Genomic DNA, 14,452 nt, shown 5'->3' with positions numbered 1-14,452 from the left:
AGCTCCTACTGAGGCAGAGTCACTCTGAGAGCTGGAGTGGCACAACTGCACCCAGAGCAAAGGCTGGGACAGAAAAAAAAAGCATCTTTGTGGCGTGAGAGGACAGAGCAGTGCTGGGGGGGGGAATTCTTGCATGAAAATGGCCAGTTTTCCACTGCTCTTTAAGTCCAACAAAAATGACTCAGCAAAGCCCAGGTCCAGACTGTCCCAGCTTTGCCCTGGACTCACAGAATCACAGAATATGCTCAGTTGGAAGGGACACACATGGATCACCCAGTCCAACTCCTGGCCCTGCACAGGCCCATCCCCAAGAGTCACCCCCTGTGCCCCAGAGGATCAGCCAAACCCTCCTGGAGCTCTGGCAGCCTTGGGGCTGTGCCCACTGCCCTGGGGAGCCTGGGCAGTGCCCAACCAGCCTCTGGGGGAAGAACCTTTTGCTGAGATCCACCCTGAGCCTGCCCTGACACAGCTCCAGCCGTTCCCTGGCTGCTGTCCCTGGTCCCCCCAGAGCAGAGCTCAGTCCCTGCCCCTCCTCTGCCCCTGCCCAGGAAGGTGGAACTGCAGTGAGGTCTCCCCTCACCTGTGGTCTGGTGCTGTTCCAAGAGGCTTCCAGCTACCCAGGTTCAGCCTTAGCAGCCAAACAGCAAGTGGTTCTCTCCAACAGAATCACAGAATAGTTTGGGTTGAAGTGACCTTTAAAGCTCATCTAGTCCAGCCCCCCTGCAATGAGGAGGGACACCCCCACACCCCCCCGCCCCAGTTTCACATAACCCCCCAGAACTCACTCCAAGCTACCTGTAAGGAAAGAAATCCACATCTCTGTGAGGATCAGACAGTTTGCAGCAGGCTGTGACCCCCGTGGCACTCGCCACAGGCTTTGTGAGGAGCTGTGAAGGATCAGAGAGCAGCAGGACCAGCAACTCCAGCACCTCGGTGTCTGCAGCACCTCCCCTCCACCTCACGGGGTGGTGAGGACAAGTTTGAACACTGCTGTGGTATTTGGCACGAACCAAACTACTACCAGTAGTAGGAACTACTCACTGTAGCTTCCGGCAGCGGCTCAGTTCCACCAGGGCTCAAACACGACCCTGAGGTGAGGGCAAGGCATGGAGCACTTCCCGCCTGGAGCTGCTGCTGGCACAGGTGGCCACGTGGTGACAGATGAGTCAAGTGAAGATTGCAGACAAAGGAAACCAAAAAACAAAACAAAAGTGTTGGAAAAAAGCTGTTTTGGAACCACCTCGGTGTCATCTGGGCAACTCTTGGCTCTGCTCACAACCAACTCTAGTCTTCACCCGCTGTGCTCACGATGGTCGTAAAGCACTTGGAGATGAGGGTTCTCAGTGACAAACCCTCCAACAAAACACTCTGCTTCTGAAAGCAGAACAGTGTGGGTACCCCCCAGACCTGATATAGGGACTGGGCCCCAGCAGCTCCTGGGATCAGCCCCACATGCTGCTGAGGGTTTGTCACTGTGTGCCCTGCCAGGGCCCTTCCTGCAGGGCAGGTGTCCCACCCAGAGACATTTTCCTGGTCAACAGCACACTGGTGACCTGCTCAGGGAACACAGCACTGCTCTGGAGCACAGTAACTACCCCAAAACCCTCAGCAGCTCTGCATCCACTCCATCCATCAGCCACATCCCAAAGTGATACTAAACCCCTCGTCAGGGGTCCCCAAGCCACAATGGCCACATTGTCCCCAGCCTTCTCCTCCCATCCTTGGGTGCTGGCATATATATGACCACACTCAGTCCTGCAGGAAATCAGCTCCTATTTTACTTAAACAAGGCAGTCAGCACCTGGCTTGTGTCTGTTTAATAACCTGAGCATCTGGTTTCCATACAGCAGGCAGGGAGCAGCCACAGCATAATAACACTCATTTAGAGCTCCAATTAGCTCTGGGCCCCCACTTGGACATTATCATGACTAAGTAGGTGCTGCTACATCTGTTGACAGACAGAGGGGGGGCAATTCCACCCTTCCCCCAAGAGACTCCCCACATCTCCTCCTGTCCTCAGATCCCCAGTGTTCCCTTGTGCCACATCCAATGTTCCATGGATGCTCTGCTGTAGCAGGGATTCCTGCACCATCCAGCAACTGTCTGCCTGCCCAGCCCTCCAGTGCCAGGCTACAGAGCAAGGCAAGTGCCCAGGGCACCTTATGGGTTGCTTTAGGGGTTTCAGCCTTGCCTAGAGCACAGAGCTCACCCACATGATGAGCCCTCTTGGTACCCACAGTGCCCCTGCACACCCAGCACAGCCCTGGGCCCACCAACACCAGGCATTGCTGGACCTCGGGGCTCCAAAATAGCAGGGAATGGTTTCAGCTGGAGCTGAACGGAGCTCCAGGTATTTTATTACTGCTAATGGAAAGTACAGGCTGAAACAGAATTGCCATTCTGTGATTTGCAACCCTGGAAAAGTCCTTTTTGTCCTTAGTGACAACAGAAAAATCAACATTTCCCATAAAAGTTACTAAAAGCTTAATTTAAGAATTACCAAAGCCAGCATGTATAGGTTTTGTTGTTGTTGTTTTTTTTTCTCCTTTGCTTTCTTCACTGTTTTTCCCCCTTTTTCCCTGTCAGTGCTTTTCACAGCACTTGGTTTTGCCTGCTTCCATGTTACTCTAATTTGTCATGGGGAAGCAACACTCCAACCTTTGCTGAAGACATAACGCATTTTCAACTAGTTTTTAATGACAAAATCATTCAATTCCTTGAAACTTTTATACCTCTGGCCATGTTGCTGCAGGAATCTGTACTGCCAGGAATCTGTAAAGCCAAAATGTTCTCAAGACAGCTCCAACACACCTGAACTCCAGTGCACAGGCACGACCCAACCACATATCCCTGACCCTGCTGCAGGGAAACTGAGACAGAAAACCACCTCGTGTGAGGAAAAGGAGAGCAAAGAAGAGCCCACAACACCTCCACCAGTCCTAGACCTGGCCATGGGACTGGATTCCCCAGCTGGAAAGATGCTGTTGTGCCCTGGGACACCTTCCCTCAGCGAGCTCTAACGTGCTCCAGCACACGTGGAAACACTTGCACGTGCAAAAGGAAAACAAGAATGTTTTCTCAGTCACCTCAGCTACCGTTTCTGGCTCTCTAGGGATGATTTCAGCCTTTTTCTCTACCATTTCCCACCACAGAAGTGCTTGTAAATAAGCTGAGGAAGGAGAAGACCATTCCCTGAGGAGGAGGAGGTGGAACAGTGAGAATGGTTTAACACAGAGCTGTGAACAAGCCCCTGGCAAAGCCTCCCTGCACCAGCAGGAGGAGGGGGATGTTTTCCTTCTCCCCACCCCTGAGCCCTGCAAGTGCAAACAACTCACACACCTCTGCATGGGCAGGGATGGCTGACAGCAAACCTGAGGGGAAATCAGGACCTTATCCACCTTCCCTGGGAATATGGAATTGCAGAGCAAACCCTGAGAGGCTCGGACAGGGGTTCACCTCACATCCCACACCTCCTGCACTGGCTTCAGCGCTGCCACGGGACACCATCCTCATACCATTAAATAAATGCCACCCCTTACAGATGTGCCCCCCACACTGGAGCTCTGTGCCAAGGGGACAGTGCCCACAACCCCTCCAGTCACCAGCAGGACAGACACAGCCCCAGCTGGGTCTCTCTCCCAACTATTTCCACCACCACCCTGTCAGCGAGGGGGGAGCACACAGCACCTCTGCCTCCCTTCTCCAGGATCCCTCCCAGGAAACAAAGTCAGAAACTGAGGTTTGTTTATTCATTCCCATTTCCATGGCTCGTGACCAAAGCTGAGGGTTGGCAGGAGGGACAGACCCCTGAACACGGGGCTTGTGACGTGCTGTGGGCACGAGGGTGCCCAGGCTCAAAACAGGGCAGAGAACAAAGTTATTTTTACATCCACGGAAAGAGGTAATTTCTCTTTCTATTTTTTTTTTTTTTTGGTCGTATTTTCTAATTCTTCACATTTTTTTTCCCTGCAGAAACCCAACACTGTTTCCCAGAGCATTGAGCTGATGAGTGGCACCAGTCCCACAGCAGCCAAAAGTCCACTGAGAGTGCAGCTTTGGGAACACCATCAGGTGCAGCAGCAAATACTGCTGATTATAAGTTGTTTATAACTTCAGTGAAGTTTGCCAGGGCAAACATCTTCCTCAAGAAAATTTCATTTTGACAGGAAGAAAAAAAACCTGTCAATTCTTTTTTTGCACCATCACGAGGAAAGTAAAAGTACTTTGTTTCAAGGGCTTTAAATGCTGAAATGATCCAGCACCAGCTGGAAGTGGAATCTGAAAAAAGAAGGGATCACCCCTGTGGGAAGTGGTGTGTTTTGGTGTTTTCGTGACAAGAATTCCCATATTTGCCAGTTAGAAACTCCAGGGAAATGTGAGGTCCCATCCCCAGCAGAGCCCTGTGGGGAAACAGGTACAAGTGGCCAAACTGGGCACCTCCCTCCCACCTCTGCAGAGCCTCCTGCTCCCTCTCAGGTGCCTCCTCAGCAGTGCTCTTGCAGGAGGAGATGCCACCCCTCAGGCTGGTGTAGCTGGTCACTGAGCAGCCACTCAGCATTTTTGCCCAATTTGGACCCCTCTTCACTCGAAGCACAGGCTGGACCTGTTGTAGCAGAGCTGGACACACTGTCAGAGGGGGCTGCAGGCTCTGCTGTGCCAGCTGGAACATCCTAAAGGAGGAAGGTGGCCACAGAGATGGTACCAGAACACTGGGTTCTACCTCTGACAGCCAAAAAATGATGAGGTGGTGCCTTTGCAAATGGTTTTTAAAAGCCTGGCAATATTCCTCAGCGCTGAGGGCTGAGCTGGCACACACCAGCAGCTGGACACCCAGGATGGGCTCTGCAGTGTCACACTGGGGGAAGGACTTGCAAAAATTCACGTCCCCCAAGCTGCTTTAACCTCAGCTCATCTGTAAAAGTGAGAAAGGAGCAGCAGCTCATTTGCCAGCTGATTACTCAGCTTTGCTGCTGCATCACTCTGCTTTTAATTGACCTGTGTCCCATACATGGATATCATAGAATGGCCTAAGTTGGAAAAGACCTTAAAGCTCATCTCATTCCACCCCCTGCCATGGGCAGGGACACCTTCCACCAGCCCAGGTTGCTCCAAGCCCCGTCCAACCTGGCCTTGGACACTTCCAGGGATGGGGCAGCCACAGCTTCTCTGGGCAACCTGTGCCAGGGCCTCCCACCCTCACAGGAAGGAATTTCTTCCCAATATCCCATCTAACCCTGTCCTCTGGCAGTTTGAAGCCATTCCCCCTTGTCCTGTCACTCCAGGCCCTTGGAAATAGTCCCTTTCCATCTTTCTTGTAGCCCCTTCAGGCACTGGAAGGCCACAGTGAGGTCACCCCAAAGCTTCTCCTCTCCAGGCTGACCAGTCCCAGTTCTCTCAGCCTTTCCTCATAACTGAAGTGGTAAATGCAGCTTGGTCAGACCTCACACCCTGAGGACAGGCAGGCAAGATAAAAAGGGACACAAGCACAAGGAAATGCCCACTGTAAACTCCTCTCCCTTCCAATCCTCACTCCTTCAGCAGGACACAACAGCTCCAAGGAGCTGGGACACCAATTCCCAGTGCACTTCTCCAGTCATCCAATACCCCAGTGGGTGCTGATGCACAGAGAGTCCCCAGAGGCTGTTCCCCTCAGCCAACCCCCCATGGGTGCTGGCACTCTGTGCTGATGCCAGCAGGGTCACAGGAGCAGAGAAGGAGCCCTGTGTGTGTGGCTGTGTGGGCGTTCAGGCATCTCATCCCCATCCCCGGCCCTCGGGGGCAGTTCTGAGCAGCAGAGCTGCAAACAGCTCCTGCCATGTGAGGCAAGACCAGCAGCAGAGGTTCTGGTCTCCTCCAAACCTGAGAGCAGAGAGCACAGAACACATCACCACCACCTCCTGTGCTTGTCTGCTTTCATTGACACGGAGCTTTTAGGAAAAGACTCAAAAAGTTAAATGCTGTTTGCATGGATAGTTTAATGGACTCCAGAAAACACTCAAGAGCATCTTCTTTCTTTGCTTTGCTTCCAACTGCAGGCAGATCAATCCTTCCTGCTGGCACACACCAGGTTGCTCCATGGCAGCACACGTGAGGGAGGTCTCCTTGCAAAAATAACCCTGCTGTAAACACACTGTGATGGCAAAGTGCTCTGAGCCGGGGGCATTCCCACGGAGTCCTTCCCACTGCCAGGGCTGCTGCCTCTGCTCAGTACCTGGGGCTCCTCCTCAGGACCATCTCCTGGAGGCTCCATGTTCGGCTCTGTCTGTGCAGGGGGGTTGGAAGGAGCCTTTCTCTGCTGGTCCTGCTCAAGGAGCCTCCTGACCAGGGGCCCTGTGTGGGTGACGTAGGCAGGCCCGGGGCGCTGGATCTGGACGAGGTGTCCCGGCAGCCCCACGTTGGCTGAGGGCAGCACAACCTCTGGAACCCAAGAAACAGACACCATGAGATCCCAGCCCGGCTTCTTCCCTCTCTGGGAAGGGTTACAAAGAAGGGTGACACCAAGGATGCTCTTTGGAGCCAAAGACCACGCTGGGATCAGCGATGGCCGTGGAGGGCCAGGCAGCACTGAGGGACAGCAATGCTCTACCCAGAGCTACTTTGCATCAAGATCCAAATAAGCCATGCAAGAAACAGAGATAATGTCCACAATTTCTAGCCTTTGAGCCTTTATTTCTATCTTTGAGCACAGGAGGAGCTGCAGGAGGTCAGTGTTACACCAAGAAACAGTGGGAAAGAAAAGGGGGTGGGGTGGAAATCAGCAGTTCTTGTTTCTGCAGCACTGACCAATGGCCAAGGCAAGCCTGCACTGAAGACCTTCCCAGTCTCATCTTTCTGTCCTAAACCCCTTCATCACTCAAGTCTTGCACCTCCCACACAAAGCCACAAGGCTGGCAGAAGTGGCTGGAGCAATAAGGCTGAGCCTACTTGGGAAGATGTCTGTCCAAGACATCTGCTTCTTCAAAGCAGAAAATCCAGGAAAAGAGTCATGCAGGAAAGGAAGATGCATTCAGACAGATCTTGGAGAATGAGATCATTGGTATCAGTATTTTTAGATACAGACTTTTCACCTGACACAAGGCTTGTCCTTACCTCTCATTGTGCACTATTTTGTTTTTTCAACTGGGGATAATTGTCCCCTTCTCTCCTGCAGGGGGCCAGCCCTTTGTGAGCCAGCTGAGCATATCAGGGAAACACCCAAAACAGCAGCACCCTGGGGTTTGTCAGGGCTCTGATATTCAGCTGCAATACCCAGGGTCCCCTCAAAAGTGCCAAAAAGCTTTGGGTGCTCAGAGGGGGGATGGCAGGGTCAGAGCTGGGAGTGAGGTTTCTCCCAAGGTCCCACCACGAATTAACACCAAAAGGCTCAGAGCTGCAAGACAGGGTTTTAGAGAAATGAGAGCATTTAAAGACTTTAGTCAAAGATAATCTGAAGCCTTTAAAGTTGTAGGGACAGAAGGAAGGAGGGAAGTTGTATTTTCAGCGGTGTCTGCACCGAGCCACATCCCTCAGGAAGAAAGAGTGATCAGCCCTTGGAATGGGCTGGCCAGGGAGGGGTGGAGTCACCATCCCTGGAGGTGTTTAAGGTGAGACTGGATGTGGCATCAGTGCCATGGGCTGGGAACCACGGCGGGGTTGGATCAAGGGTTGGACTGGCTGATCTCGGAGGTCTTTTCCAACCCGGTTGACTCTATGATTCCGTGATTCAGGCTTCCAAGCCTGAGACCGTGCACCACACTGCTCCTGCACCTTTGTCCGTGCCAGGGCTGGCTCCAGGTGGGCTCTGGGTGTGCGAAACGTCAGGAATGTGCTTTTTCCACAAGCCGTGCTCCCACCTGCGCTGCGGGAAGGCGGCCGTGCTGTCCCGCGCTGCCGCCGGCAACTACTCCCATCGCATCCCGAGGGCTGGGCTCTGCTCGCCTTCCCCCTGCTCCCCAGAGACAGCGATCCACCCTCCCCGCAGGGACACGTCCGCACATCCAGCCAGGACACCCCTGGAAGCACCGCCCGGCAGCGGCGTTACCGGGACGGTCAGGGCAGCCCGGGCTCTTCCCCGAGCTAGGAATAGAAACAGCCTGACGTGTTTGCAGGAGAGGGGGGAAACAAAAAAAAAAAGTTTCCATACCAAAAAAGTTGCAGCGCAGTGAAACTCTGTACCTACGCTGTGCACACACGCTCAGCCCGAGCAGGGGGAAAAGCCCAACCAAAAATAGTCTTGGTTTAAATGATGAGATTTCAGACAGTGGCACACTCTGTGCTTAAACAAAATTTATTTTGACAGGCCGAGATAGTCCATGTCTCTTGGAATGCCTGTTCTGACTCACTGTTTGGAGTTTTTAGCCCTTGTTACAGCACTGTTTTACTGTTGAGTTCATCAGGCTGATGGGGAGTAAAACCACTACAGGAGAGTTAAAAAAACCTCTTGTTAAAGGATAGTTTGACTATTTTCAAAGTGTTTCTGATGACTGGGGAGTTCTGGCTCAGCCCATTCTCCAGAGAGCTGGGAAGGACAGCGGGCCACCCCCAGCAGAAGAACTGGGGTACCAGGAGCTGCTCTGAACAGGGACCCATTGGCTTGATGATGAGTGTCCACATGTGTGAGGCAAAGCTCTGCAACCTGGTAATAAACCAGTAGGATCAGACACAAAACAACACTTAGTGAGGCACAAAAAGCTGATCTGGAGCCTTTTCCCCACTTTTATAGGCCATAGTTCATGTCTTTGTAAAATGAATAAACACACAGATGCCACCCAGGGCTGAGCTGTGGGGATACCAGCCCATGGAAGGAGTTCCATATACCCCAGAGATGCAGCAAAACCCCTCCACCTGCTCCCAGCAGGACCCAGAGCCAGTGAGATGGGTGCCAGGAGGGACAGGGAGTGTGACAGCGAGGGCCAGAGCCAGAACAGCACCCCCAGCTCCTCACCATGCAAACACAAGCCTAACGTGGGGGAGAAGTTCCTGTTCCTCACCACCAAACCAAGCTCTCCCCATGTTCTGCAGAGCAAACAAAGACCCAGCTCAGTCCCTCACCCTAAACCACCAGCTGTGCACTGGAAAGGCAAGGAATGAGCACAACGAGGTGGTGGAGCAGGGAAGGACAAGGGTTCTGGTGCTGGGCTGTGGCTCCAGCTCCTCTCACTGCACGCCTGATGTTGTCCTTGGAGCCTTCCCTGCACTGAGCCAAATGTTCCCAGCTCAAAGGGCTCCTGATGTGAAGACACTGGCTGAGCTCATGTGTCCAGGACAGAAGGACATGTGCATGCACCAGGCATGTCTCCTGTGTGTGTTTAATCCTGGATGAATCCTGCTACTCCAGGGATATTCATGTAGGCTGGGGTTTCAAAAGAGCCTTGGGCTCAGTTGTGTTGCTACAGCATCATCTCACAGGGCAATAAAACCTGATGGACAGCACCCCCAGTTTGGATATTTGATGATGTGGGAACACTGGTGACAGGATAAAGTCTGGATACCCACCAGGTGAATTTACCTGTGCAGTGGTGGGTGCTTGGGTGCAAAGAACCTCAGACAAGTCCACAAGGTCTGCCAAGTTGCCCATGTTGGAGTGATGAGATAGAGGCTGGTGCAAACCCCAGATATTTCTCCTCTGACCTTATCTCTAACCCTTCCCAAACCAGCAGTAACTAAAGAAGCTCCAGGGAAAGGACACACAGAGCCTGGGTTCCTCAGCTTTCCTTGGATGACATCCCTGATGTGAGGCAGGCCACCCCAGAAGGGACTCCTTCACACCAAGAGCATGACAGGAGACAGCCAGATGCCACAGCAGCACTGGAGCTGAAGATGGGAATGCAAAGATGCCAAGGGAAAGCCCAGAGCTGACAACACCTCGAGGCAGAACAAGAGGGGATCATCAGCCACCATTTGTTATTTACAGCCTGTGCTTGGCTACTGGCCTGGAAGGGAAATGGCTCCACAACATCCCTGGGAATCCTCTCAGCATAACTAAGCGTGAGCTCCTCTGCCTCAGAAGCACCTGCCAGGGAGTCCTGTCTCCAGGACTGTCCTGGGAAAGGCTTCCCAGAGCAGAATGGGGTTGGCTTCCATCCCACTGGAGGCACAGGATTGTTGCCTGCCATTACCTCCCCCTGCCTGGGGTCTGTCTGAAGCTGTCCACACCGAGGATCAGCTCGTGACCTGCTCCAGTGGGAAGTGCTCCAGGTTGGACATGGCTTGGAGCAACCTGGGATAGTGGAAGGTATCCCCGTCCTTGGCAGGAATGAGATGACCTTAAAGGTCCCTTCCAACCCAAACTTTCCTGGGATTCTATGATTCAGTCCAAAAATCAAATCAAAAAGCCTCCTTTGTCCACCACAAGCTGCCACCCCCACCCAGCTCTGCAGGATCAGCAGCAGCCAGGGCAGAGCCAGGGACCCACCTGAGACCCTTCCCACTGGTTTGGCAGCACAAACCTCCAGCCTGCTCTGTCCAGCCAGGCTATAAATCAGACTCAGGTTGTTTGGACACCAGAGGAGCCCACTCTGGAGAGCAGAGTTTAAAAGACCCAAACAATGATCCTTTTGTGACACTAAAAATGGACAATACCAGAACTTTACAGTTAATTACAGAATTACAACTCCTGTGAGAATGGGGACCCACGTGGACAACTTTAAATCCACATCAAAGGCTTCTGAGCTTCTAGTCATTGACAGCCAAAGGTCCAAATTTCTCTGACTACATCCAAAACAGCACCACCAAAGCCAGGCACTTCCAAAGTGACACAGAAGAACTGTCACATAGAGAACACAGCTTCTCTTTATTAACCAGAACATAAAGCACATGCTAAGTCCTGTTCAGGCTGTCCCCAAATTTCAGATGTAATTATCAATTCATGGCTGTGTTATATACCTGCCATTGCATTAGGCCTCATTTTATTCATTTCCTTTCCACGATGAGGAGGGAACTGGAGACAAAGCCCTGTTGCTAAAAGCCTTGGTCAATAAACATCTCCCTCCTGACCTACAACTCTCCACTGATAGCACACAAGGGAGGCAGTAGCAGGGCAATAGCAAGGTAACAACCGCTGCTTATTTTGTTTTTATTTTCTCCAACTGCAGGTTGAGATATTCCCTGTAATAAAAGGAAAAAAATCTCCCCAGAGGAAGAAGGGAGGGTTGCTTTTTATGAGAGACATAAAGCACCCAGCACTTTGCTTCATGCTACAACTCATGTGAGTTTGAATTTGCAGAGAGTTGCTGGCACTGGGACAGTTTTCACACTCTTATATTTAGAGAGACTCGCCTGAAAAACAGCCAAAGCTGTCACTTATAAATCAAGTTGTTCTGACAGTGCCCAGAGCAAGCAGTAAAAGCAAATAGAGGGAAATGAAATTACATGTTGCAGAGGGGACTCTGTGAAATAATAAGCTTTTATTTTCTGGTTTTTAAAGTTCACGATAATTAGAACTCTTCCCTCCCTCCCCCTCTGTTCTCTAACTTGTTTCTAAGCCAGCCCCTGCTGTCAGGCTCTGGGCCCCCAGCCTCTGCTTCCCAGTGCCTGGGCTTTGGACATGTGGTTCCCATATTCTTGGCTGGGGTACACAGGCCTGCAAGAACTGACATCTCCACAGGCTGGGGTGGAGAGGATTCCACACGGGGTTCACTCTGGACATGGGAACCAAGGCACACATCCCTCCCCAGCACCTCGTGGGCACCCAGATTCCTGCAGCACAGTCAGTCCACAGGACACCCAATCCAGTGGAAAGAGTCTTGAGGTGGAGACCCTGTCACCTGGGGACATGGTTTGGGTTGTGAACAGGGGGTGCTGGTTCATGGTTGGACTTGATCTTAGAGGTTCTTCCCAACCTTAGTGATTCTGTGATCTTCCAGTGACATGGGATTTCTCACTGGAACTGAAGCATCTGTTTTTCCTACAACCAAACAGAAGTGTGGCACAGAAAACTCCTGAATTCCCTCGGGAAACCATCAGCAGCTGTGGGCCTTCTTCCCCACATCCTCAGGAGCCAAGAAGCCTGACAGGCACTATTGAGCACATCTTAACCCTGGGTTTTACAACCTTAGTTTAGCCTTCATTTCTGGGGGATCCTCAGGAGTGGAATTTCCTGCCTCCAAGGCTCCTGTCCAGGGGCTTTGTAACCTCTCAGCTTAAGCAACACGAAGAGAACCAAGTGCTACTCTGCCAGAAGTAAAATTCAGACCTTCCTTGTCCTATAGAGCTCAACAGCAGTTTGCTCTCAGCTTCAGCAGGATTTTAATTTGACACTCAGCAAGAAGCCAGAAAGAACAGCAATTGCAAGTTCAACTGCTGGGAATGAAATAAAGCTGATGAAAGGATAAGAGCAACAAAAATCCCCTTTATTCATTCATCTGATTTTACTGTTTGAAGTTCTCCATGAGCTGCTTCCAACCCAAACTCCTCCCCATCCATGTGAATTGGAGGCTGTGATAAAGATGGAAAGAGATGATCACAGGCTGTGAAAAGGGCAGGAGAAGGAATGGATCAACAGAAGAGGCAGCAAGACAGATTTGGGAAGTCAGGATCCCATGACAGATTCCAGACAAGGTGAAAAACCTTGTCTAGGTGCTGAGGCCACAGTGAAAAGCCAGTGGGAGAAACAAATAGCTTGACAAGTGGTTTATTTCTGTTTATTCCAGGGTGGACTTGATCCAACATCAGGTGGAGCTGACAAGTACCCATCCATTCCCTTCCAGGGGCTTTGGATCCACTGGACACTGAACCATGGGGTGAACTATGATGGTTCATTACCCAAGATCCTGTCCCAGGCCAAATACTTCTAAATGGGTGCTGAAGTGAGGAATGAATCCATGTGGATCCCCACCACTACCTCAACCACCCCAGGATCCACTTCCCAACCCTGAGTTTTGAAAACTGCCTGAGGAACATGAGAAAAAAAACCACAAGGGCTTCCCCAGCAGCAGCAGTTTGCAGGCACTGCACCCCCCAGGTTATTTTGGGTTTGATTTTGTTGGGGTTTTTTATGGGGACATGTTTGACAATGCTCCTGGTGACAGCTCAGGTTTCATAGCACAGAACAGGACAAGGAGCAGCCCAGCTCAGTGAACGATACCCACAGGAACACTGCTGGCATTTTTAGTCCAACTGTGTTCTTTGCAGACACAACATTAGTCCTTCTTTCACTTCTAGTTTTTCTTCTCATAAAGGGGAAGAGAACATGGTAAAAAGAAAAAAAACAGAAAGAGAAGGTGGAGCCCAGGATAGAAACCTCTGGTGCTACACCCGAGACGCTCCAGTGTGCACATGCAAACAGCAACCAAAATAGAAGGGGTGGTTTCTCAGCTGCTGCTGTTAATTTGACAGTCACTTTAAACCAGGGGAACATCTGACCCCAGGGTGGGATGGGTGATGGCCCAGCAAGAGATACTGGGCCAGGCTGGTGTAAACAGGGATGAGACACCAGATCTGTAAGCACGAGCTTGCCCCTGCTATCAGAAAAGCAGCACTGCCTCAAATTAAAAGCAGCTCAAGCTGCTGTTTTCTCTCCCAGCCTGGCTTTAGTCACCTTTCCTGCTGATCTCTGGCCGGTATCCCCCAGATATCCCAGCATCTCTGCTGGGAGGTGGCTCACTGGGACAGCTTGTGCATCCCATGGGTGCCATGGAGCAGGGGGAACACCCAGCTGGGGGAGCAGCCAGAGCACAGAAATTCAGCAAAAAGTGCTTGTTTATGTGAAAACACAAGGAGGCAAATAGTTGACATTAAGCTTTCGGGAAGGCTGTGGGACTGGGCAGTTCCTTTCAGCCCTCACACAAAGGCACCCTTTTTGTCTCACTGTAAAACAGAAACGAGATTGAAGAGTCTGTGGAATTCCTGGGCATTTTTTCCCCTGGGAGACGCAGTGGCCCCGCAGTCCAATTCCAGTAGGATGGAAAGGACGAGATGTTCATGTGTGGCTCCACATCCACCTCCTGCCCCGCTGCTGCTACAGCCCCCCAGACCCTTTACCCCCCCAGAACCCCCTCCCTGCTTGCAGCAGATGGAGGGGCAGAGCCTGGAGGGGCAGAGCCTGGAGGTGCCTCCCCTCGGGACCAGGACTCACAGCTACACCCACACCTGGAGGTGGTGGAGGGAGCCATCGCTGAATCTGTCCCCTTTTGGAGAGGGGACAGCAGCTCCACAGCCAAGCTGCTGAGCATCTCCAGGCCAGCTGATACACCAGGTTTCAGGTGTGTCCTGGGAGCCAGGACAGGTTCCCTTGGGCTCATCAGTCCACACAAACCTCCAGACCCTCCCCCAGTGAGGGGCATCAAGCCCACACCACCTTCCAAGCCTGCCCAGCTCCCCATCCATGCCCATGCTCCTGTCCCAGTAAGGACCAGGATATGTCTGCTTCTCCATCAGTGCTGTTTCCAACAGGGCTGAAGATTCTTCTCTGTTTTCTTCATGGAAGTGTTACACAACAGTTTTGCCCCCAAAAGTTTTGTGCCCCAGAGTGCCC

The 14,452-nt window shown here is 51.9% G+C and overlaps 1 protein-coding gene across 1 annotated transcript in view; it reads right to left on the bottom strand.

Annotated features, from left to right (window-relative positions):
• Positions 1-5,955: 5,955 nt before the first annotated feature.
• LOC116796229 (CMT1A duplicated region transcript 4 protein homolog) overlaps positions 5,956-14,452 on the bottom strand; it is a 28,178-nt gene continuing 19,681 nt past the window's right edge. Inside the window, exon 3 of the mRNA XM_032706692.1 lies at positions 5,956-6,417. Within this exon, the coding sequence (XP_032562583.1) occupies positions 6,041-6,417 (377 nt within the window). The 3' untranslated portion in view covers positions 5,956-6,040. The remainder of the gene's footprint in view (positions 6,418-14,452) is intronic.

This window comes from Chiroxiphia lanceolata, chromosome 19 (assembly GCF_009829145.1).
Source record: "Chiroxiphia lanceolata isolate bChiLan1 chromosome 19, bChiLan1.pri, whole genome shotgun sequence".
Classification (NCBI taxonomy): Eukaryota; Metazoa; Chordata; class Aves; order Passeriformes; family Pipridae; genus Chiroxiphia; species Chiroxiphia lanceolata.
Note: the sequence above shows the minus strand (reverse complement) of the source record. Positions and strands in the feature narration are given on the sequence as shown.